Here is a 26,108-nt window from a genome sequence, read left to right as displayed (position 1 = left end):
GTCTGTTATTAAAATAAATAACCCAGAATTAGAATTGTGCTTATCAATAACTTTTTTTCTTCTCATAATATGTTTACAGTATCTTTGACATTATCAGATTTTCTATAAAGAAATTTTGTGAAAAAAATTCCAATGAGTACATAGATTTAAAAAAAAAATTTTTTTTTTTAGCTTAACTTATCCATTTTGATATTTTATTAAAAATGAATACTTTAATATAAAAATGAATAGATTAAATATTTATTTTCTGATGAATGACTACATTTATAAACACAATCTGTTGCATTTATTTTGTCATTTTAAAAATAAAGAGAGAAAAAAAAGAAATCACATTTTTAAATTAAAATTATGGTTTGCTAATTGAATTTTTGTTTTAATAGTTAAAGAATTCTTTAAATTCTCTATTTCATCTAGTATTATAATGAAAAATTGTTTAGGTAGTTAGTGTTTCTAAAATATTGTTATAATCCAGTTTCAATAGTAATTTAATTTTGATTAAACATGAATAATAAGTTCATTTATAAAGTTTTTTGAATCATAAATCAAAGTTCTTACAGTGCATTTAAATAAAAATAAATCTGATTTTTAAAAAAAAAAATCATGAGCCCTTATTGAAATGACAGGTATAACCAAAACTGTTATACTCTGCATTTTCATATTTATTGATTTTAAACTTAAAAAAACAGAGTAAAGAAAGAGTTGAAGCAATAAAATAGCTGAAAAAAATACAAAACTAAATGCTGTTAGATATATATGTAGTTATTTTAAGCTGAGAGGTTATTTTAAGCTGAGCTTTAAAGTTAGTGTAATACAAAAAGCCTAAACTAGAATTTTAAACTGATAAAATAAAAAAATTCTGAAATTGCAGAAGTTTTAAAGATAATTCATTCTAGAAATGATGTTCTATATTTCCTTTTTTGAGAGAACACCAAAATTTTTAAAGAACAGGATAAAAACATTTCAAATTTTAACAGAATATGAATGTGAGTGGGGATTTAGCAACAAATTTAGATATTTAGAACATTATGATATTGGGAGAGAAGGGGGTAAATTAAAAATTAGATTTTTCCGCGACCTAAACCAGTGACTTTCCATTATTTTTTTAAAAAAAATAGTTACAAATCAAGACAAATTTTGTTCAATACCGAAATTTATGACTTTCTAGGAGTGCGGATACCCTGAATAATAGATTCATTAATAAACAAAGAAACGCAAGCTATTAGAACATGAGCAAGAAATTAAAAATTTCAAAATCGCGATTAATTTTCCTTCAATGTGTGAACATAAAATATGAAACATAAAAGTAATTTAATTTATCACGAACTTATGCTACGTCAATTTATAAAATTATAGAGTTTATTATTCATAGTATTTTAATTCAGACTTTAAAACAATTAAATTGATGGAGCAAAATAAAAGAAATTGACTGAATTAAAGAAAAAGAAATTAGCAAATCTAAAAAATTAAGTATAACCAAAAGAACATTACTGAATAATAAAAGTTAGTGACTGTTTAAAGATGAGGTTCAATGATTATCTAAAAATATTTTTCAATTTGAAAAACACAAATTTAGAGAATAGAATATAAAAATAATACTTGTTTGCCAAGCTCCACGCTTAGAATAAAGTTATTTATTCTTGTTTCTGCTCGTTTTTGAGATGTTCATTTAATAGTTCGCTTTACGTTTTTATCTTACCCCGTATAAACTTTGAATTCCAAAAAAACTGAAAAGTCACAGAAAAAAAGTAAGCTAAAAGCGTAAAAATATTTTCGTGCAATCTTTCGTAACTGATTTTAAACCAATTCCAGTTTTGAATTCCACCAGAACAAAGTCATTATGCTTGACAATAGAGGAAGAGCGATATTTTAAAACTTCTTTCATTGTGATTCTAAGACTTCACTTTATTATGGTCTCTAAAGGGACTTCACTAAAGCGCAAACACAAAGATTTGTTTCAGGGCGGGAATGATAATTCAGAACATTACTCGACATGGGTCGAAGAATTTTCACCGACTGATGTTGTAAGACTAAATATTGTACAACTCATCTGTTCCCTTTTCTCAGGAACGGGTAGACTATATTTTGGTGGTGCCCCTTGATTCCCGCCAAGTTGTGAAACCCAATCGTGATTCTGATTGATTTAGAATTAGATTCTAGCGTTATTTTTAAATGTTCAATGGTTTATGTAATTTCAGAGGTCCGGTAGTTCTACATTGGATAAGGTTAATCTTGCTTCTGGTCCTAAAAAAGACTGCAGTAAATAAGATAAATCTTAAGTTTCTGTGTGATTTGAATAACAATGGAAAAAAAGCAGTGATTGACTGGTGTATGAATGAAGGTTTAAATAGTAATAGATATAAATGTCCTGTTTGTGGGAGTTTTTTTCCTTTTCTTCCTGTGCTTACTTCATTAATTTTTGTTTAGACTCAAATTGCACTTTTTTGGGTTTATTAGTTTTGCTTATATTGGGTTCAATGTAATTTCGGCTCCCTCTTTTAACTTGGAGCACCTCCCATCGAAATTCTCCATGGCCATCGAGCTCCAGAACTTGCAAACCTTGTTATCGAGACTTTTGGAGGACTCTAATCTTTGCACTAGCATAGACACGACAACAACATTGTAATTTTATAAAGTTTTGGCCGATGCTTTGTTGAAATTTTCCAATGTTTTATTGAAATATTATGTTTTGGCCGCATTCCTGTTACCATGGTGTTCCACGCAAACAGGAATGGCGCCAAACATAAGTCGCCAAGGGGCACCCTCAAGTTTATTTTTACCCTCTTATTAATTGTACTCTGATAAAAATGTACTTGTACATTTTTATCAGTGCAAATCTGAAACTGCTCTTTATTCTTGATCTTAAGTATATCTTATAATTTTTGAGATTTGTACTTGTGAAGAATAAGATCTATGGTTTTTTTTTTATGTTTTGAAATTTTGATCCAAATAGAGTTAATTAAAATTTCCTAAGTGTATCTATTGTTGAAATAGCAAATTTATTTGAATATCAATAGTTGTTGTAACTACTTTATTTTTTTTCTTCTATTTGTTTGTTTCTTACAGATTGACTTTTTACGAATCCTTTGTTCAATTAGTTATTTTTCTAAGTACAATACAGAGACTCTTATCCGGAAATCAGAAAACCAAAAATCCGGAACGAAATTTGATAAATTTTCCCCACTATTAAAAAAAAAATTTTTTCTTCATAAGATTTTTCTGTCTTTTTTAAAAGGTGTTTACTTTACCATCATTTTAGAAATAAGCATTAGTTTCATACTCTGTCAAGAGAGGTAAGAGTCTTGTACTAAATAACATCAATCACTCCCTTCTACATAGGTGTTTCTTTTCAATCATAGCTCTGTGAGAAAGGGTGACTTATTGAACATCTGTTTTCTTATCATCTGGCCCTTAAGCAAAGGGAGTCATTACTGCCAGTTTCTTACAGTAAGAATATGTCGATTACTTTGTCCAGAAGAGTTAAAATAAATAATTTATTTGTCTTCTTTGATTCTTGGAAATCTCTTAAAATATGCCCTACAGGGACTGCAGAACTCTTATTATCTCTGTACCCCTTCTTTTTTTCCTGTTATTTCTTATTTTTTTAAAAAATATCTGTAATTTCTGCTATTTCCCCTTTCAGCATAGTGACAGCCAAAGAAATGGGAATAATGTCTCAAAAGGTCAAGTATTAGAACTGCACCTGTTTTTCAATTCATTCATTTTGAATGGGGTGTGAGGAGGGGGCAGAACATGGTAGAACATGAATTATTTTTATTATGTCTGCTTGCTAATTTAACTGAAAACTGCTGGTTTAACTGGAGTAGAGGAGAAATAAAATCACTCATCTTGATGAGGAATAAGATTGTGATACACATGTTTTTCCTTCTGATTTCAATTAATGTTTTATCAAAATGTTGAAACCCAAGTTAAACTCTTCTAGATAGTAATTGCTTGCCAGAATCGCGGCGATATTGTCACAGAACATTACAGACTTTATTGTAGAAAGAATTTTCCTTTGGGAAGTAAAAAATTTCTTTTTCTGCAGAAATTTTCGAAAGATTTTTTTCCCCATCCAGAAATATATATTCAAACGATGTCTTTCTAGCTCATAGGAGGAGGGAAAAGAAATGCTCGCGATTTTTCCCTTCTCATTTGAGATTAATAAAGAATAACAAAGTAAAAAATTTTGTTTTTCTCCAGAAATTTTGGAAAGAATTTATTTTTCATCCAGAATTATACTCAAATGTTGTCTCTCTCAGACATAGGAGGGAAAAGAAAAGCTCTGAGTTTTCCATTTTAATAATGAAGTAAAAAATGGAGTGGATGGTTTTGAGTCCTGAAGCAGATAATGGCGAAGTAGAAGAAAACAATGTGGAAGATAGAGTCCATCTCCCCCTTTTTTTCATTTTACCTTTGTTCATTTTATATTAATCCTGTATGTATTTTTATTTCATTATTTTTTTTCTTTTATATGCTATTAATCTTATGTATATTACTTTATTATTTTTTCTTCTTTTTAGAATTATTTCTAAATAATTTTTTTTGGTTGGGTTTGACAATAAAAAAACAGCATTTTGTAGCGACTTAGAAAACCGTAAAAATCAGTTATTCGGAATAGCGATGGTGCAGATCGTTCCGGATAATAGGTTTTCTGCTGTAGTAAAATTTGCTTGATTTTTTTTTCTTCTACCTAGATATAATAAAATTTCAATAAAGAAGTTAAATAAAAATTTTCTTTTACTTAAAAAAATTTTCTCAAAATTAATATTTCATATTTTATTTAATATGTTTTTGTAAAAAATAATGAACTATTGATGAACTATTTTCTTTTTAGGAAGAGCTTGCAATTCATAAAAAAAAAGTTTCTGAAGTACAAGTCTGGATTCAGACTGGAACTAATAAACAGAATAAAGTAAGTTTTTGCTTTCTTGTTTTATTTTGAAAGGGCAGTTCCTCTCATTCAAATACAAATGCAGTAAAGCGAATTTTAAGTATTTATATTTTTAATTAAATTAATGAAGGGAAAAAGTGGGGCAAGACCTGGTAGCTCGATTGTGTTGGAAATTTGTTGTTTTCTAATGAACAAACTCTGATTTACACTTAACTGGTGAAGAAGAAAGATGATGTAGATGTAATTGCTCGTTCCCTTCCTGCCCTGAAAGACGCATTTCTTGCCCTTGAGGTGACTGCAAGATAAATGGGCTTAGTTATAAATGTAGAGAAAAAAAATATATATTATTCTCAAGAAACAGAGTCCCATTCTCCTATCTTGTAATAGATTCTTATGGATTTGAAACAGTAAGGAGTTTTATTTACTTAGGATCAATTATTACCATTGACAGCAGAATGTCTCCTAAAATTAAAAACCGACTCTATTTGGCAAATAAGGCTGAGAAGAATTATTAAATCTAGGTTTCTTTCTAGGAAAGCAAAGTTCTTAATCTACAAAACTCTTGTCCGGTCAGTCTTGACATGCGCTTCTGAAGCTTGGACAATGACAAAACTGGAAGAAAAGTATTCGCAATATTTGAGAGAAAGATTTTGTGGAGTATACATGGTGGTGTAAATGAAAACAATTACTGGAGAATGAGATATAACTTTGAACTATACAAGATTTATAAACGACACTATACAGTATAGGACCTCAAATCCGGCATTCATGGCACCGATGAAATTCCATGTTTCGGAAATCCCTCGGAATTCCAGTTTCAAGCTAAAAACTAATAGAGATAAAAAAAACAAGCTAACAACTAAATATGATTAAAAAAAACAAATTATCAGTTAATAACTAATAAGAAAACAAAAGAGTATAATTTACATCAAATAAAAAAAGCAGCAAAAGGGATAGTTCATCTTGTACCCCAAGTGGTTCTTTTAATGTCAAAAGGGTGTGGCTAATTTATGGTCAAATTGGAGAGGGAAATGTGTGGACTAACCAGTAGCACTTGCACAGCTGTCAAGATTGATTGATCAGTTTTTTCCAACTTCCATTTCTTTATTTTGTTCATTGGAAATGCAGGTGTTTTTACTTTTCCCTTTATTTTAAACTGCTTTAGAAACAGATGTTTCCTTTGACACTGATTTATTTTTTTTCATGCTTTTTTTTATTTTTAAAAGATAAAATAAAGTTACTTGCTTCAGCAGAATAAAATTCCAAATAAAAAGAGAATATAACTGATTTTTTTTCCTCTTATCAATACAAATTTCTTGAAAAAAAAAAATGAGATCGGATTAAGTGCTGCCGGATTAGGGGTCCCATACTGTATTATTAAATACATGAAAATAAATAAAATAAATTGGATGGCCCACGTGATTCGAATGAGTGATGACAATACAATAAAAACGATGCTGCTTTATAAACCAACTGGAGCATGAAAGAGAGGAAGGCTATGGTTGAGATAGGCTGCCTCGGTGGAGTCTGATTTTTCTGCAATTAATACAAACAATTGGAGATCAAAGATAAATCGGAAGTCCTCATGGAGAAATCTTCAGAGGAAGGCATTGGCCCACATTGAGCTGTCTGGCCAACTATGATAATGATGAGTAAAGAAGGAAGACCTACAATTTCGTTATGTTGTTGATTAATTGAAGTTGTATGTGTAAATAAGTTAGAAGTTTGTTTTATTTTGAATTTTATTAGAAAATGTTAAAAAAATTCCAGTAATTCAAATATATTTTCTGGTTTATTATTCTCCAAATTGTTTTTAATTTTGAAATGTACTGAGCTATGCACAGTAAATTATAAATAAACATCTCTCAAAGGCATAAAGTAAGCGATTGCTTTTAAATCTGTTGCTACAAGGAAAAAAAATTGAAATTCAAACTTCTTTTATCATTTGAGGAAATTTTGAGGGTGAGCCCTGTGGCAGAATTTTTTCTGGCTTTCTGCGACAAACCTAACTAGAACCAATATCTCTCTGCGAGATATTTTTATCGTTATAAATACAGTACAGAACCCGTTATCCGGAAATCGGAAACCCAAAAAACCGGAACGAAATTCGATACATTTACCTGCCATTTAAAAAAAATGTTTTTTTTCCTCATAAGATTTTAGGATTTTTCTTTCTTTTTTGAAAGATGTTCACCTTACCATCATTTTGGAAATAATCATTAGTGTATTACTTCATCGTGTTTTATTCTTTTTAAGATTATTTCCAAAAAAAAAATGTTTTTTAGTTGGGTTTAACAATAAAAAAACGGCTTTTTGTAGCGATTCAGAAAACAGGAAAAATCAGTTATCCGGAATAGCGATGGTCCCGATCGTTCCGGATAATCGGTTCCCTACTGTATATGTGTAATGAATTCATAATAATAGATGCACTTCGTGGTTATAAAAAGGCATACATGCATAGAATAAAACTGTGTAATTGTTTTTTTCTTAATTTCATAATATAAGTTTACATTTGTTTAAGTTTAAATTTGTATAATCTTATAATAAAGAAAAATTATAAATGTATAGATCTGCAAACAAATGCTTACTAGAGCATAAATAAGGATTACCCAGAACCTGTAAAAAGATAGAATAAAAATAGCTAAGAATGGAGAAAAAGATTAAATTTAGATTTAGTTATCAGATTAGTATCAGTTTAAAAAAGATTTGAAGTATCAGTTTAAAACAGTATGATTTAATGTTTTATTATAGTAGTTATATCAGGTACGGAAACAAATCAGGTGAAAAAATTAATATTAAAGTTGAATAATACTTAATATAAAATATTTTTTTAATCATTTAAAGCATGGTAAACAATTGGCTTCTGTATTCACTTTGTTAATTACTTTGGAAGTGATAAAATTTTTCATTAACTTGTTACTGTTAAAATTCGTAAAATGTACAGCGTAATTGGGTCCATACATATCAATTAAGCCTGCTTTTATGAACTTTCGATTATTTTTGTATCCAGCTAGTGGTCTATTTATTTGAATAAATGTTCTCTTATCATTTGGTCTAACATCTTCATTTCCTTCTTTATATCTTAATCTCTGTTTATTTACACGGTCAATAATTGATCCCGATGTTTTACAAACAGCTTCTGAAATTGGTATGTTAAGTGAAGAAGCAAAAAAATAAAAGTTGGTATCCTACTGTTTAATTCTTGGAATGCGGTTTTGAATAGTAAATTTTGAGAACAAATATTGTCATCACATAAGTAGCAATGTAATTTGGAATACATCCATTTATTAAATGCAGAAAATTCAAACCAAAGAGTTTCCCTCAAAACTGTATCTTTTGAAACAAGGAATTTCATCCAATATAGAGTTAAAATTGCTTTATCAATAGGAAATTGCTTTATCATCTGTTGCTACTAGGAAAAAAAAAATAGAAATTCAAACTTCTCTTAGTCTTGGCAATTTCCGGGCAGAGGCCAGCGAGAAACTAAAAAAAACATCGCAGAAAGGACTAGCTTAAAAGGTATTACTCGCTTAAAAGGTAAATATTTTTAATAATATTTAAATACTCGTTGCTATTCCTGGACAAATATCTACATGTTTTTTTTAAATTGCAAGTTTAAAATCTATTTGGCACCTTATTTATTATAGTTAGCATGACAGATCACAATTTGGAAATATCCCTCATTTGAGTTAAAATAGCTTCCTCAAAAAGAAAAAAGAAGAATCTGCCCTGACTAAGGATTTCATAATTAATGTTATGAAAGTGATTGAATTATCTTCTTAGCTTAATCAAAAGCTTTCTTCTTTTAATATTCACTTTATTTTTTGCATCAGAAATGATGATAAATCAAATAAAGTAGGAAGTGTAGGAGGTCCTCTCAATTGGTTGTTGTTTAGGAAAAAAGTTACATGTTATCTATTTAGTTTTTGTGAGGAGCGGTTCTGGTAATAGTATGATAATAATGACAAATGTAAAGAGCACTTATGATGCTACAGAAACAGATATTTGAATATATGAGCGAATTTTTTTTAATGTAAAAAAAGTTTTATTAAATGTTACTCAGAAATGATACATGCTAAAAGGATTATTTTTCAAAATTTAAATGTGTGATTTTTTTAAAAATAAATATTTAAACCATTTAAATTATGATTTGAGTAGTAATCAAGCTGATTCTAATTGGCGTTTACTGATTTTTGTATTGTAACACATTGTTGAAAAATTAATGTACATTTTTGTTTAATATAGGAGTGTTTCCTTATTTTGAGTGGCCCACCGGGTGTAGGAAAGACTGCAACGGTCAAAGCTTTATGTAAATCTCTTGGTATTGAGTTATTCACTTGGTCAAATAAGCATCAAGAAAATGCCCAAAACACATATGATGGTAATTTTTTTTCCTTTCTTGAATTTTATTTAAAAAAATATTTATTATGCGTAAAATTGTTAAAATATAAGGTATACAATTTTTCCTGTGATATTTATGTTTGACTTGCCTTCTTTATTTTAAAAAACCTCTGTCAAAATACATTTTAAAATAAAAAAATAAATGAAAAGATGAATGATAAAAATCATGATTAAAAGGTAAAAAAGAAATCAGATTTATTTGATTGAAATCAATTTTGTACTTATTTGTTTTAAATTTACCAATTTAAGATGCAGTACAATTTATAAATATTTTTAATAACAATATGAACCAAAACTTATGAATAATATGGTTAATATTATCATACAATTATTAAAAACAAATCCAACAAATTATAATTTTTATTCAAGCTCAACAACCCCATGAAGTGTTATAACATTAAGGCTATTTTTAAATTCGCTAGGTATTTACAATGGTAAGCAAGTTGCAGACATTGATATAAGAGTATAATAACTATTTCTAATTTGAAGAAATAAAACTTGTAAAATCCACAATTAAAATCTATTTTTTTTAAAAAATATTAATCCATTCTAAATCCCTCATAACTTCCAGAAAGCATTTTATTACTTTTCTAAGAGTGCTAATCATTAAGTTATTTTTAACACAAAAACCCCTCACTTTCTGAAATGGGGAGTCCATGATTTATCAGAAACTGACGTCATCTGTTCTTTCCTGTCTGCCATTCATTTACAATCATTATGTTGAGAATGCCATTATGTCTTGTCTTCGTTTAAATTTTCATAATAAAATCCAATTATTTTAGATGGGAAATAACTATGTGTGAACAAAGATATATAAAATAAACTGTCTCCTAATTTGGCATACTGAAAATGTGAGCTTAATCTAACGTATTTTTATAATATTGTTTAATTTCAATGGTACCCATTGAAACATTTCTTAATAGTTGGCGAGATTTTTGAGTTCTGAATGTTTAGGAATTTTTAGTTCAATAAAAAGGTTTTTGTAATGAGTTATGGATGTCTAATATTACTGATTAAAATAATGCATTATAAATGCAAAATAAATTTGTACTTTAATTTTTTTAGCCATCTTAAACTTAATTTTAAAGTATATTTCAATTTAATTTTGAAGATTTATTTTCATGTTAAGTGAAAAAAAATGTTAAATCTATTTTTTTTTATATTGAATAGTTTTAGATTTAAAAAATGTAGAAAAGCTTAAGTTATTGATTTTATTTATTTATTCTAGCTTGAATTTAATGCAGGAAATTATCTTCAGCATAGCAGTAGCCTTTAATAAAACTTGTGAGCCCAGTAAGAATTTTAATTCATTCTTTCAAAATATAAAGATAATAATAATAAATAAATAAATAAAATAAGTAAAAAGAAAAAATTACAAAACTAATATATTATAGTATAATTTATTAATTTTATTTTAATTGCATTAATCCGGAAGAGTATTAAAATCAAACATGTGTATTTATTTAGTTCCACATTACAAAAACAGGAATTAAATTTTATAAATACCATATAAAAATAATTTTCGCAGAATTAAAAATTTTCAAAAAAGATATCAACATTACTGTCTCTATAATCATTTAATAAATAATTAAAAAATGTGCATTAGAATTTCTTTTCATTTTGCATAAGGGTCATTCTCACTGAAAAGGTATAAATAGACTAAAAAATTTTCTTAAATTAAAGTAATTAAAAAAGTGATAAAAATTACATAAATACCTTTATTTATTTTTGTTATATGTCTTTATAATAATGGTCAAGTTTTCTATTTTATTTTTCACAAGATTTAAAATATTTTAAATTCTGCCTTGTCCATGGAGGACATGTAATAGTCAACTGAGGAGACATTTTATGTTATAAAATATGAAATGTCAATGAAGACTAATTCATTAATTATTGGGTACAACTGATATGAGTTTAACATTAATAAGTAAATAATAAAATATTTCATTATTAGAGATAGAGCTACTTCCGATTAATCATGCTGCTATGAAAGGAAACATCCATTTTTAACCTAGGTGTACAATTTTTTAAGTAACTCTTACTGAATATTAATAAATTAAAATGTAAAGACTATTGAAATAAAAATTCAGATTCCATGTGAAAGTTGAGTGTTGAGGGTACTCTTTAATGAACATTTTATGCAAATTAAAATTACTGTCATCTAAATAACGTTTTTGTTTCTTCTTTTTTCTTCTTGTTATTGTTTCTTTTTTCCCTGGGCACAAACGACTTGCTCTATCAATTTCTAAAAGTTTAAGTGCATTTAATCACGATTTTTCTGTTAAATCTTTTTCTGATACAGATTTTAAAGTTTCTTTCTCTTTTTTTTATTATTTTTTTTTTTTACTTTCTTCAAACAATATAGGGTTTTCTTTTCATTTCTGTCTAGCTTGTTTCATACTAAGTTTTTTCCGTTCCCTTCTCTATTGCATTTAAACATTTGATTGCTTTCTTTTTTTACATTTTGGTTTTGCCATTGTTTTCCTAAAATTTGAAGAGAAACAAAATGTTAAACATCACAGAAATTATTTAGAAAAATTGCCAATATTTACTTCACCGATAAGAAAAAGTTAAACTTAATTGATTTTCTTTAAAAAATAAAAACAAATTAACACATTTGTTACATTTAAAAAAATATCAATTAAAAGAAAATAGTTTTTTAATTACTAAAATTGTATTATGGTTATCTAACACATTGTCTCTTCCATTGACTGTGACATAACAAGTCCACGGAGGAGACAAAAACTAGCTCTTGAATTTTACTGATTTTTAATTTTAAAATTACAATTTTTTTTTACAGTTCTTTTTATTAAATATACTATTTTTGCAATCTAAAATTCATCTATCAAAAATAAAATAATTTTCTCTTGCCTTCTTTATGATGACCACGGAGTATACGGTGAGAACTTTGCCAAACCCCGGTTGAACACAACAATCCAAAACTGACACCAAAGAGAACAAAAACAACTGATAGTTAACATTAGAAAATAGAATGGTTACCTTTCCCAGCAGCTGTCTTATAGGGATTTCGCATATGCTGCCCTTTATTGCATATTTACCGAACTATATTAATTGACCATGGAGGGAGATTTCATTTTTGATGGACAAAGTTTACTGGTCATTTATTTTATTAAATTTTTTTTTTTTAAAATATTAAATCAGAAGTTACTATAAACATTTAACTAGGTAAAACTACAAAAATCATTAAAATAACAATTAAATTGTTTAACAGCCATTAAAAATTATTTTGTGTCACAGAGGTAGGGACGTCCACGGAGGGGATTTTCAAGTCATGTTTATTAAAAAATAAGAATGAAATATTAAATACATTTAGCAGAAATACATATGATTTGTTAGTTAGAACTTTACAAAAAATGATGAAGAAAAAGATTAAGAAATCTGCTGTATTTCCTAATATCCTCTCCAAAGTTTTTGTTGATTTTACCATTTAATCCTCACATCAAAATACTGTCTTAAATTTAATAAGCTGCATATCTTTATTAGTATAAAGTTTGTTATTTTCACTTAAAATTAGCACATTGAAAGTAATTTTAAGTATTTAAATATTCATTTGCTACTTTTCTTTTCTCAGAAAAAGAATATCCTTTTGATATATAAATGTACTTTATACGTTACTATATGCTTAAATGTACTCGACATGCTAATAAAAGATCTGTTTGCTGGAAACTCTATAGTTGTCAAGCTACTTTGAAAAATACATTTCAATGATTGTAAAGTACTTTAAACATTCAAACAATTATATATGCCATTATTTCTTTACATAGAATAAAATAGGGTGATTTGAAACTTTTAAGTTTAAAAGTTAAATTACTGATTACAAAACATAAAAAATTTATACTTTTATTAACTTTTTTTTTCATATTTACCGAACTATATTAATTGACCATGGATGGAGATTTCATTTTTGATGGACAAAGTTTACTAGTCATTTATTTTATTAAATTTTTTTTTTAAAAAAAATATTAAATAAAAAGTTACTATAAACATTTAACTAGGTAAAACTACAAAAATCATTAAAATAACATTTAATTTGTTTAACAGCCATTAAAAATTATTTTGTGTCACAGATGTAGGGACGTCCACGGAGGGGATTTTCAAGTTATGTTTATTAAAAAATAAGAATGAAATATTAAATACATTTAGCAGAAATGCATATGATTTGTTAGTTAGAACTTTACAAAAAATGATGAAGAAAAATATTAAGAAATCTGCTGTATTTCCTAATATCTCAAAATGATGAAATATTAGGAAATATTTTATATTAATGATGAAATATTAGGAAATTAATATTTAGGAATTTATTAGGAAAATTCAAAATGATGAAATACTAGGAAGAATTACTAAGGGACTTAAAAAATCACCTTTTTGTGAGAATGACCCATAAGTTATTTTTAATTCTTTAGCTTTAGTGAAACAAAGATGTCTAGCTAAAAAAACAATTCGCTGAAATTATGTTGCTAAATTAAATTAAAATTTAAGTATAAGCACATAGATTCTTGAAAGTGTTGATTCGTTTTTGGGGTTACTGGATGCTTAACCTGAGATTTTTTTTCACCTGTTTCAATAAACAGTTTTTCCTTAGAAATGTATAATGCATTAATTTTACGATTTTATAATTCTTCTTTGCAAGCTCTGACAAGCAGATTTGCAGAATTTAGAAGAAAAATTAACGGTAACCATATTTTGAAAATGCTATATAGCAGGAAAAGGAATTAAAAATTATAAATTTAAAAATAAAAATAATTTCTACGTGGAGAAATTCCTATTTGCTCAAAGAATAATATTGAGAATATGTATGAGTCTTAATGTGTGCCTAAATATTTAACATATAGCGAAGAAGAAGAAGGAAAAAAACACTGCATTATTAAATATTTACTTAAAGAAAATCCTTCAACTCTAGATAAGGAAAAAAAAGAGGCAAAATTAGATTACATTACCTGAATTTTTGAACATTAGCACAAAGAATGTAAACAATGATGGATAGAATTATTTTAATGTACTAGATTTATGAAAACACTGATTTGTTTTTATGCTATGACGAATAATAAAGTCATCCACCTTATATCTGAATGAGTACTACTTCTATCCAAATTGTGACTGATTTTAATTAAGCTATAGGGCTGCAATGGAACATTATTTTATTTTTAAAAAAAATTTAAATAAAATAATATCAGTGCTCTGTCCAGGACAAATTTGCTACCGTTTAGCTGTACCTTCACAAATTCAACTTAAGGAAAAACAGTAATTTCCCAAAATACTTTTTAAAAAACAAGTTCAAAGATTCTCTACCCTCGTCTTCTTAAAATTTTGTTGTTATATCCCCGTAAAAATGATGAACCCTGGGTTAGTTACGCATTTCGATTTGCAATGAAACTTTTCTAACTTATGAACTATTATTTTGAACATTATTTTAAATTTATTCTAATTAATTCTTTATTTTTTTTTATGAAAATTTTTTTTTTCTCTGTGAAACTTTTTTCTGCATGATCCAGTCGAAAATGTTCTCATAAAGTGAAGATAACGTTTAGTGCTAGTACTGTTAAATGTATGTGTTTATAAAATCCCAGTTGAAACTTGTGTATGGATAATGATTTTTATGGATTTTTAAATTAGGATGCAATTTAAAGTCCAAAATTTTACAATAGCAAAATTGTTTTTGAACATATGAGAAAAATTTATGTAGAAATTTACCAGCCATAAATGATTTTTATTTGTAGTATCAATTTTTGAAAATAATTTCTTATTTCACCATATTTTTGTGTGGGCTTTTTAATATACTTTTTGGTTTTCACAAATTATGTCTACATTTTCGCAAAATAGGTACCTCTTTAAAAAGCTTAGACAGACCCCTGAATATTTTCTGTGAATTTTAACACCACTGATTTCACCCAAGAAGAAAAGTTGATTCTCTGTGAAGAGCTGCATAACCATTTCTTTAGTTATTTTAGTGATAAATGTACAGTTAAAAGTTATAAAATCTTTCTTCTATTTTGGACACCGTAAATTCTATTCACAAAATTTTTACTTATAATATACAAAGCTGACTGTTCCTACAAGTGATATCAATGAATTCATCAATATTCAATATATCAATTCTATAAGAGCATTGAAATAGCCTTAGCGGATGGATGAGGTATGTTTCCATTCAGCACATGCGACGTCATAACCAATCAGAAATAGTTTTTGATTGCATCCACTACGGAGGCCTTTGTGGGCAATTTAAACGTTTAATAATTAAGTAAATAAACATTTAAGGAAAAAAAACTATTAGATTTTTTTGTTCAGGAGAGAATTTTCAGTAAGTTAGGATTGAAAATAAAGAAAAGAGATGTTGTAATTGTCCATTATTTATTTATTCAAACTAGGATTTTTACATAAATTTTTTTTATATTTGCCTGTTTATGACTTCTCTAACATCTTCTATACCTTCCAAAAATTAAATGATATTTTCTATTTGTATAAATGTTAAATATTTTTAAAATGTCTGCTAGGCTTGTTCTGCTTTGGAGATCAGATAACCACCAGGGAAACTCAAGCACAGTCCTTCAGTCGATTTCTCTTACAATCTTCAAAATATTTCTTATATTCAAACGGTAAAAGAATTATACTTATAGAGGTGAGACTTCTTTATTCAATTATTAAATTATCAAACAAAGAAATTTTTAGGAGTGGGAACTAAGATCATATTTTTTTTTAAAAAAAATTAAATTTCTGTGTTATTTTTAAAATTTTTTTAAAAAAAATCTCATTCCTGCATTGAGGCCTTTTTTTTAAACAAGGAAATTCATTTTTCTATGGATTGTTGACTTTTCTTTAAAGATGCTTCATAGTGATCTTGTGTACATTTTAAAAACTAAGTTTACATTATGATGAAGATAATTTAATTCATTTTCTGTTGTATGAAAAATGATAAAATATTGTTAAAAACAAACAAGAGTTAAATTTTTTAATAAGTTAAGTGCTTATTTAAAATATATCCTAAAATACAGACTATTATTATTATTTAAAAAAAATTAAATTTTTTCCACCTAATAATAAAATAAAAAATTGTCTAATAATAAAAAATTCTAATAATTCTAATAATAAAAAATTGTAACTTAATGTTAAATGTTTTAAAATAATTCTTTTTTTTTCTTTCACACTTTGTATCATTTTTTCTTTTTAGAACACAATTCTATAAAATGTAATACATTGAAACAAAGAACTCGGATAATTGTTCGTGGATATGAGAACAAATTTTTTTTTCACCTTCAAGTTTGACTTAAAACTGTTTCAAACTTTACTTATCAATGAGATTGTTGTAATAATTTAAAAATTGACGGAGTCCTCCCGTCTTCGCAAAGTTGTTTTGTTGTCCATGGGGACTCAAAAATACAGCACAAAAAAATTATAATCACTGCCCACTGGAATGGTATGGAACTTTCTAAAAGTTTTAAAGACGAAGTAAGAAAGATAAATTTGTAGAATTCACTTAGAGCCAATTCACCTATTTGTAGAATTCACTTCTACCCAAAAGTGGCTTATAGGGTTTTCAATTTAATCCCTGAACTGTCTTAAATAAAATTACTAAGAAAATGAACATAACAAAACAATTTTTTTTTCCAACTGCATTCTTCATTTACTGATCTACTTGTAACCTTTCTCTCATTATTGGATTGCAACAATTTTGTTTTTAAAGTCTTGTTTATTATCATAGGTTCAGTATTTGCAAGGAAATGTAATTTTAAATTTGAACAAATAAACTGGGGAAAAAAATTAAAAATTGAAAAACGAATAAAAATAATTATAAGTGAGACCATCACATTAATTTCAAACTAATTATTAAATTTTTTTATTTTTTTGATTAACAGTTTGAAGCAGATGAAAATTTTAATTTCCTGTTTGTTTTTTTACCATTTTTTGCACTCCTATGAATTTGTTATAATTGTTTCAAAATGTTTCCTATGTTCAAATTATTTCCCATGATTCAAAAATTGCTTTTTATCCGTGGTACATGAAAATAATTTATGGAAAAAAATTAATTTTCAAGTACATTTTTCTTACAAATGTTATCGATGGCTGCTTGTGACAAGCTTTTATATATAACAGTTTATTGTGTAAACTTTTTTATATTGATCTTACTCAAAAGAGTATCAAGTTTAATTCTTTTCTTCTAATAAAAATACTTCGTCGTAATTACTTTTTATTAAAAAAATATTTATCTAAGTACAATTATGAGAGTTCAATTATTTTCTCGGAATATTATGACTTTGGATTTTGACATGCAAATATTTTCCGATTATTCATACCTCTTTTTTATTTACTCATTTTTAAACATAAAAATGTTTATGAACAGTAATTTTTTCATAATTTTCTAGTTGGTTTTATGAATGCGTTATTAAAAATTACTTGAAAACTATTGAGTTCCTCATTAAATCATGTTTACAGTTTAAGATTGTGTTTCAAATAAATATTGTGTATTATTAATTTTATTTATTTATACTCTTTCAAAAATGCACCAAATACTTTTTAAGTTTTTTTCTCCATTAGGAGTTTCCAAATGCTTTTATAAGAGATCCAATACTGCTTCATTGCATTCTAAGGTATATTTGTTTTTTATTCATTTGTTTTTACTTTAGATTGAAGAATTCATGTAAAAATAAAGAGAAAATATATTTTTATTTAAAATTTGAATTAATTCTTAGAACAACTTTGTTTCCCCTGTGCATTATTTTTCACTGTCAAATATTTTTGGCAAATTTTTGCTGCTGCCGCTTTTGTTACATGATAAAAACTAACAAATATTGGAACCCTACTAAACTCAAAATTCACTTTTATTTTTGGGATACAAAGTTGAAATGAATTAAATCTTTTGATTTAAGTCATGTTTTAAATCAACTATATATATATATTTTTTTAAGAAAACCACTGTTTTAAACAAATTGATTTTTTTTAATAATTGAGACCATTTATGATTAATCATTAAGTCAAAAATATGTTTGTAATTACATTCTTTACTGTGCGATTCTTTTTAAAGTCTGATCTCATTGATAATGAAGGTTTTATCCAAAAATATAAAAGGTTTTATCCAAAGGGTAAATTATTATATTTCTAATAAATAAATAAAATTAGAGACTGAAAGTGGATAAGAGTAGTGACAAACTGTTAAATTATAATTTTCCACTAACTGTATGTAAAACAATCAGCTAGGAATTTAACATAGTTCAATTATACCCATTTAATTTTATGTTTATTTGAATGCTTTAAGTGTTTTTAAAACATATTTACTCGCTATTAGTGTTTAAATACTGATAACTATATTGATAAAATATAGCCCAGAGAAAATTTCAATAATATTTTCTTTAATGTGTTCTGATATTAACTATTATACTCTTCATTAGGTATCTAACTGTCAAATTGCTTCCCTGTCCTTAAAAGTTTAGATGTTTAGTTTGTAATAATATTTTTTTTTTTTAAATAGCATTTGAAATAGAAATATTAATAGTTTTAGCTATATTATTGTTTTGAAATTGCACTTTTAATTCATAACTATTGTTAATGTAATTTATCAGATAATTTGGCTAGTATATAGAATTTTTTTTTTTATTTAAATGAAAAAAAAAATCAATTTAAATGAAAATTCGATTTAAAAAAAAAATTTGGCAACTATGTTGGGATTGTTATTTATTAACATCGAAAAATATACACTTCCTAAATAAAAAATATGGAAAATCAGGGGTGATTGAGCTCCGAAAAAAAATCCGAATTTTTCGCTAACCGCGTTTTGAAAGTTTCCGGAAATCCAAAGTTCAGAAGTTTCAAGAAATCAACGATCACATTTATATATAAAAATTCTTGTATATTTTATTTACTAGAATTTATTCGAACTAGAATTTATACTTGGCATCTCTTTCATTTTTAAATATTTTTTCTGGTAGAATAATAAATGTGATTTGAGATAAAAGTAAACTTACACATAATTATTCATTTAAATTATGTTGCATATAATTCATTTAAATTATGTTGCATATAATTCATTTAGAATATCATGGCTTGAAAATTTCAATAAATAAAGTTAATTTTATTTTATAAAGTAAATATTTAAATTTATAAAGATATTAATTTTTTGAATGATTTTACTCTAAAAATTTTCAATATTTATGAGTTCGGCTCACAATCACCCCTGGAAGATCTTTATAAGATTTTTTTTCTCTTTTGCAAACATTTTGTTACCTCTCAGCCTCAAGTTTCATAAAACTATAGCACTATATATGCACAAATCTATGTTAATGTTTGTTAAATGTAAAAGGTGAAAATGAATTTAAAATATATTATGAACATACATAAAATGAATGTTTTTCTATGTTCACATTTGTGTATAGTGTCTGAAAATATTTATCAAAAGTAAGGTTAACTTTTTACATGGGAAATTTAATTTGCATTGGTTTTTGCATTCAAAACATACCAAAATGTTGCATAAATATGAAAACATCAAATATGTTTGTTGTCGAAAATATTATTATCTTTACTACTGAGTGCTTACATATTTTCATTATTTTAAAACAAAGTGTTTGTTCTCAAAAGGAGGTACGCTGTTCAGTCTTATCATCCAGTCATTTTCATCATTAGTGATAATGCTAAAGGAGAAAGTCTTGAAGGTTCTCTTTTCCCTAAGGATCTGCAGTTTTCTTTGAAAATCAAAAATATTAGGTAAATAGTTTTATTGTAATGCTACTTTTATGTGTATTAAACAAAGATAGCTCAGGGAACAGATTTGTTACTGATACACTACAGGTTTTATGTAATATTTGTTTTCATCACCTAGTATTTTGGATTTGTTTTGTTGGTTTTGTAACATAACGTATTTGAACATGTTTGTTGACCACTATATAAAATATGGTAAAGTTTGCAATTTTCAGAAGAATGGAGTGCCTAAAAATGAGCATTTCTCAACTAAAAATACAGTTAACCGATGACAATTGTGAGCCTCCGTTATCTAATTTGACAAAAGTAAACCATTTTTAAACCCTAAGCACTCTCATAATTACAAAAATATACATTTAAAAATTAGACGATATTGCCAACTAACATCAAATGATTGCTTCCCTATTAAATAAAAGCTGGCTTTTTTTTTAAAAATTAGCACATTTATAAATGCAAAAGAAAAAGTTTCAGTAATCAGTTTTACTGTTTATTTTATTAATGCTTATTTTGTATAAGTATCTAATTTATTTTGTGTTATTGAAAACTATGAATTCAATGAATTTTGCTTTAAAGCTTTGTGTTTTACATGTTATTAATAATTTTTTTGTTGAATACTTTTATTTTTTTTTATAGTTTTAATGCAATTACCCCAACCATGATGATGAAAGTGCTCACAAAAATTAATAACTCTCCTGCATTAAACTTCAGATCTCATTGAAGGAGACAAATTAATAAGTTTCATTTCTTTTAAATTTTAGGTGCATTCCTTCTACAAAGAACTAAGCAAGTCTGAAATTGAAAATATTGTTGCCGATTCTTTGGGAGATATACGGAATGCCATAAATTCTATGCAGTTCATGTGCATGTCTTGTATGTTATCTACATAATGATTCTAATTTTTATAAACATATGATTCTTCATTTTCCATGTTGCAAAAACACTATGCGTTTGATAAAATTATCTTAGGATTGACTTTATGTTTATTGCATTTTTAGAAATAACTTAGAAACATTGTTAAAGTTTATCATATAATGAACTTCCATTGTATGTTAGACTTTATAAACTTTCCTTAATGCATGTAATAATTATGATTCTAATTTTTACGTGATTCTTTATTGTTTGTGTGACAATAGCACTAAGGTTTTGATAGGATTATTTTTATTGCATTTTTAGAAATAACCTAGAAACATTGTTGAAGTTTATCATATAATGAACTTCCATTATATGTTAGACGTTATAAACTTTCTTTAATGCATATAATAATGATTCTAATTTTTATGTAGTTTTTTATTTTGTGTGTGACAAAAGCACTATGGTTATGATAGGTTTATCTTGGAATTCACTTTTATTTATATTGCATTTTTAAAAATAGCTTAGAAACATTGTTAAAGTTTATCATATAATGAACTTCCATTATATAATAGACTTTATAGACTTTCATTAATGAATTTATTAATAATGATTTTTATGTGATTTTTTAATTTGTGTGTCACAAAAGCACTATGGTTTTGATAGTGTTATCTTAGATTTGACTTTTATTTTTATTTCATTTTTAAAAATAACTTAGAAACATTGTTAAAGTCTATAATATAAAAATAAAGAAACTTTAAAGTTTATTCCCTTAAATGTTTATATATTTATAAGATTTTTTTTCAGTTAGCACAAAAACTTTTTAAGTGCATGAATAAATTTTTACAGAGTATTGAGTGTTATAAATATTGTTTGCAATCAAAGTATGAAATTGATTTTAAAAAAATTTTAAGATAAAAATTTTAGGTTAAAACTTTAAAATAATAAGTCAAAATGGAAAAGTGTTAGAAGCAGCTAAAACCAAAATTGTCTTATGTAAACAATTGAAATAAAAAGTTAGAAACCAAAAATAAGCAAAACATTAGTTTAGTTAGTAGTAAAAACAGTTAGCACAAAAACTTTTAGAGTGCAAAAAAAAAAAAAAAATTATTGGGGAGTATTGAGTATTATGAATATTGTTCGCAATCAGAGTATGAAATTGGTTTAAGGAAATTATAAGATACAAATTTTTGGTTAAATTAATAAGTCAAAATGGTAAGGCTCTAAAAGCAATTAAAAACCAAATCTGTCTTATGTAAGCATTTGAAACAAAAAGTTAGAAAGCAAAAGTAAACAAAACGAAATTTTAAAGATATGTATGTTAGCAAATTTTTTCGGTTAGCATTTGTTAACATACATATGTTTGAAATTTCCTTTTGCTTATTTTTGCTTTCTAACTTTTATTTCAATTGAATATTGTTTGTTTATGAGGAGTAAAAGATAACTTTTTAAACTTCATACCTATGCAAAATTTTACAATACGCTTATTACATTGTGATTCAGAAGCTTTTAGAGATATGTTATCTTAAGCATTAAATTTTTTTAATGTTAAAAGAGAAAAGGAAGAAATATGTGAAAAATCTTCAGTCGAAATTAAACATATATATTTCAAGCATAAAAAATATTGGATAAAAAAGAAAAGAAACCTAAATTACTTATTTTTTAAAACAACAGAACTCTATGAACAAACATTTAAAAATATTATATCTAATTAAAAGATTCCTGAAAGAGAAAAAATATTCCCTTTTAAAAGTGAAAGAGTGAAATTACAAAAATTTATTCAATAATTTTTATTTAAAAATATCCAGAAAAAAGAAAAGAAAATGCAATCGAAGTTCACAGAAGTAGGAAAATGACTGAATGACATTAAAGTTTACTTTTAACTAAAGAAATTAAATGTTAACAGAAAAAGTAGAAAAAGAATATGTTTTTCTTTATTTATTAAGTTTTTGAAACTAAAGTTATATTTTTTTCTGACACTTTAAAAGCCACTTAATATTTTTTTTTGTCATTTCTATTTCAAATAAGAGTGCAAATATTATTTTTATATGAATTTCATGGCTGCTAAAGATTCTTGGTTGTCGTAATTTAAAGCATTTTGAAAATTGTGTGAACTACATGAAAAAAAAAAAAAAAAACAGAACTTGTAGGATGCTTAGTTTAACACTTCACTTTGTTTCTCTGAATTAGTGATATATTCAGTTTATTGAATGTCTTAATTTATAAAAATACAGCAAAAATCATAAAACAATAATAACATATTGTGTAAGGAAAGATTAATTAAAATTTAAATTGCTTCTTTCTCTTACTTTCAAGAGGGGTGACCAGACTACGTAGGGATCAGGGAACTGACCTTGTACCAGGAAAGTTTTGGGTTAGAATCCCATGCAAAGCATGGATGTTCTTTAATCCTCTAGTATCTGTCCTTACTGTGAGAGCAAACTTTGGCCCACCTGATATGGTACACCTGAAAGAGTGGCCAACAAATCTGCCCTGTAAATGTCTAAATTGACAAAATTTTAACATGGGTGGGTATTGGAAATAAAATAAAAAAACGTTTCAGAAGTTTCATATTTATTTTCACATTAAATTTGATGACTTTAACTGCAACTCTTTGCACTGTAGGCATCTTGTAAGGGTTAGTATTTCCTTTTGTTGATGTTTATTATTTTTCTTTTTCAATTTTAAAATTATCAATATTTTTTTTTAAGACTTTAAGAAGCCCTTATCTGTGCAAGGGAGTGTATCTTCCTCTGAAGATGGTAGTAAAAGGGATTCCTCTCTGTTTCTGTTTCATGCATTGGGAAAAATTCTTTACTCCAAGCGTAAGTTTATTTCCTATGGGATACAATATTGATTGTGGTACTTGCTAAATAACTTAAATGTTGATATTTATTTTATTTAGGTGATGGATCAAAGAAATCAAATCAAGATGTACTTCCTACTCATCTGAAAATGTTTGAAAGGGGGGTTTGAAGGGAATTTAGAAATAAATACTGTCATTATTCAAATATAAACTGCTTTCAAGTGAAAGCCACACTCCAAATTCTCAGCCTCACTCCAAATTCTTCTTTTGTTTCACATACAAAATAGGTTTTTTGTTGTTGTTGTTTCTAATGCGACTTGCCATACAGGCTAGCCTGCTTGGTGAAACCAAGCAAATTTAAGGTAGAGTGTGCGATTCTTGTTCTTTCAGTGGCGCCATCCTATGGCCAAGAATTCGTCTTCAGCCACACACACGCTACAGCCCGTTATTTATAGGGCGGACCCATTCATTCATCCACAGATCGTAATTTTTTACCTAAATCAGAGAACGATCGATCTCCAATCCTGTACCCCCAGAGGTATTGATTTGTTATGGGAAGATGGAGAAATTTGCGACTCAACAGATTTAACGTGCATCAGTCACCATTTAATGCACGGGGAGTCTTTGGCCGGCAGGGTTCAAACTCTCAGACATGGGGCCAGCTCCCTACCGACCAGGCTATCCTGGCCCATGAGTAATATAGTAATACTAAAAATAGTGTAAAGAGTTTTATTGATATCATACATTTATGACATTAAAAGGCCGGGATAGCCTGGTTGGTTGGGTGCTAGACTCACGATTGTGAAAACAGGAATTCGAATCCAGCCATGGATTCTCTATGTAGTAAATGGTGACTGGTGCGCATTAAATCTGTCGGGTCACAAAGTGCTCCATGCCCTCATAACAAATTATACCTCTGGGGGTACTTGATAGGAGATTGATCATTTTCTGCTTCAGGTCAAAATTACGATCTGTGGGTGAAAGAAAGATTGTATGAATGGGTCTGCCTTATAAATAGGTGTGACATATGGGCAGTGTTATAAAATGCCCTAAAAATTAAAAAGAGAACCCAAAATTTTAAACATGTATAAGTATTATAAAATAGTATAAAAGTTAAATAATGTATAGAAAACGTTGCTTTAATACTTTTGAATATTTTATTATCAAGAAATTAATAATGTGCTGATAATTGAAAAAAGGATGAACAATTGTACTATTAATTTACCATTAAACTGATTTTTGTGTTCCCAATCTTTCTTGTACTTTTGTATGTACTTCTTTTTTTATTTATCCTTTGTTATTATTTTTAAACCATGCAAGTTAAAATTTTTAAATAATTTGTTTTCAAATTCACCAAACGTGCAGGTTGATCGAGCTACGTAATAAGTTACTATTAACATTCAACAAAGGGGTTAAGCTCTAAAATTAAATCTTAATCTTTTTGTTTTGGTTTAACATTGATTTTCATATTACCATCTCACACATTCAGTTATAAAATTTGATATTAGAGTGTAACCAAATTGAAACTAGTAAAATTCACAAATAACTCTAAAACAAACTATAAACAAGTTCCCCTAAAATACCCACTGAAGATAAAACATCCCCCTAAATTTCGGTGGTAAACCCCTAATTTGGCAACATTGCATATGGGCGAGGCAGAAGTCAAAATTCTTGGGCATAGACTAGAAAACAAGAACAATCACACCTTCAGTGCCTTAATGGTCAACAGCATGGAATTTTTAAAAAAAAATTTAAATGAGGACTAATAAGAAGTGCTTTACCAGCATTACAAACTTATATGGACCTATAATTTCTCAAACTGTCAGTATTATGTTCTGAAAATTATTTCGTCCTCTCCCACTATTACATTTGATTTCAAGTGTTTCTTATACAATGTCATCTTTTGTGCCATACAATGCATTTGTTATGTGAAGTTTTTGTTAAAACAATGTATTCTAGTCAAATTAGATACTTTTTCCCACTCAACAAGTATTCATCCTTAGCTTTTGACTTACGAATTTTTGCTCCTTCAATTCTAGGCTTCTGCTTAGAGTCGAATATATCGGTACTTAACTATATAGTCGACACTTGATATGGGGACTCGTACCGTGTGGTCTAAATGAAATTACACTTCTAAACACGAAGTTGCTGCATCATAAGTACCTAAAATTACAGCAAGTATTTATTCATAAATGCAGAACTTATTTTGACAAAAATATTCTTCTTCTGCTATTCTATCTACTTTGTTCTAAATTTTTAATTTCTCTTCTAAGCATATGTTGTTATGCTGATTACTAAAATACATTTCTGCTAAATAATATATATCCAGATAGCTCTTATTTCTAAGCAATACTAAAATCAAGAAGAATACAAATACCTTAAGTTTTATCTTCAAAAAAAGAAAAAAAACTATTAATTCCTTTACTTAACGAAAAAAGAGAGTTCAAACAAGAAAAA

General features: G+C 26.9%; 2 protein-coding genes across 3 annotated transcripts in view; one reads left to right on the top strand and one right to left on the bottom strand.

The window, feature by feature from the left end:
- The window catches only part of LOC147816004 (uncharacterized), a 54,697-nt gene extending 53,002 nt beyond the window's left edge, over positions 1-1,695 (bottom strand). The window contains exon 1 of one of the 2 annotated variants that reach the window (XM_087157986.1): positions 1,597-1,695. The gene's annotated coding sequence lies outside the window, so the exon portion shown is untranslated. Of the gene's footprint in view, positions 1-1,488 lie in introns of both variants that reach the window. The other variant, XM_087157985.1, reaches the window with a different exon arrangement.
- Positions 1,696-1,764: 69 nt separating this feature from the next.
- Positions 1,765-26,108, top strand: LOC147816003 (cell cycle checkpoint protein RAD17-like). Its single transcript, XM_087157987.1, has 10 exons — positions 1,765-2,021; positions 3,337-3,444; positions 4,835-4,912; positions 9,137-9,272; positions 15,805-15,929; positions 17,843-17,895; positions 19,877-20,002; positions 20,755-20,866; positions 23,557-23,670; positions 23,751-26,108. The coding sequence occupies exons 1-8, from the start codon at positions 1,908-1,910 to the stop codon at positions 20,777-20,779; spliced, it is 765 nt and encodes a 254-aa protein (XP_087014113.1). The 5' UTR covers positions 1,765-1,907; the 3' UTR covers positions 20,780-20,866; positions 23,557-23,670; positions 23,751-26,108.

Source organism: Parasteatoda tepidariorum, chromosome 2, assembly GCF_982258835.1.
Source record: "Parasteatoda tepidariorum strain Cologne lab strain chromosome 2, Ptep-v5.0, whole genome shotgun sequence".
Taxonomy (NCBI): Eukaryota; Metazoa; Arthropoda; class Arachnida; order Araneae; family Theridiidae; genus Parasteatoda; species Parasteatoda tepidariorum.
This window is presented reverse-complemented; position numbering and strand designations above follow the sequence as displayed.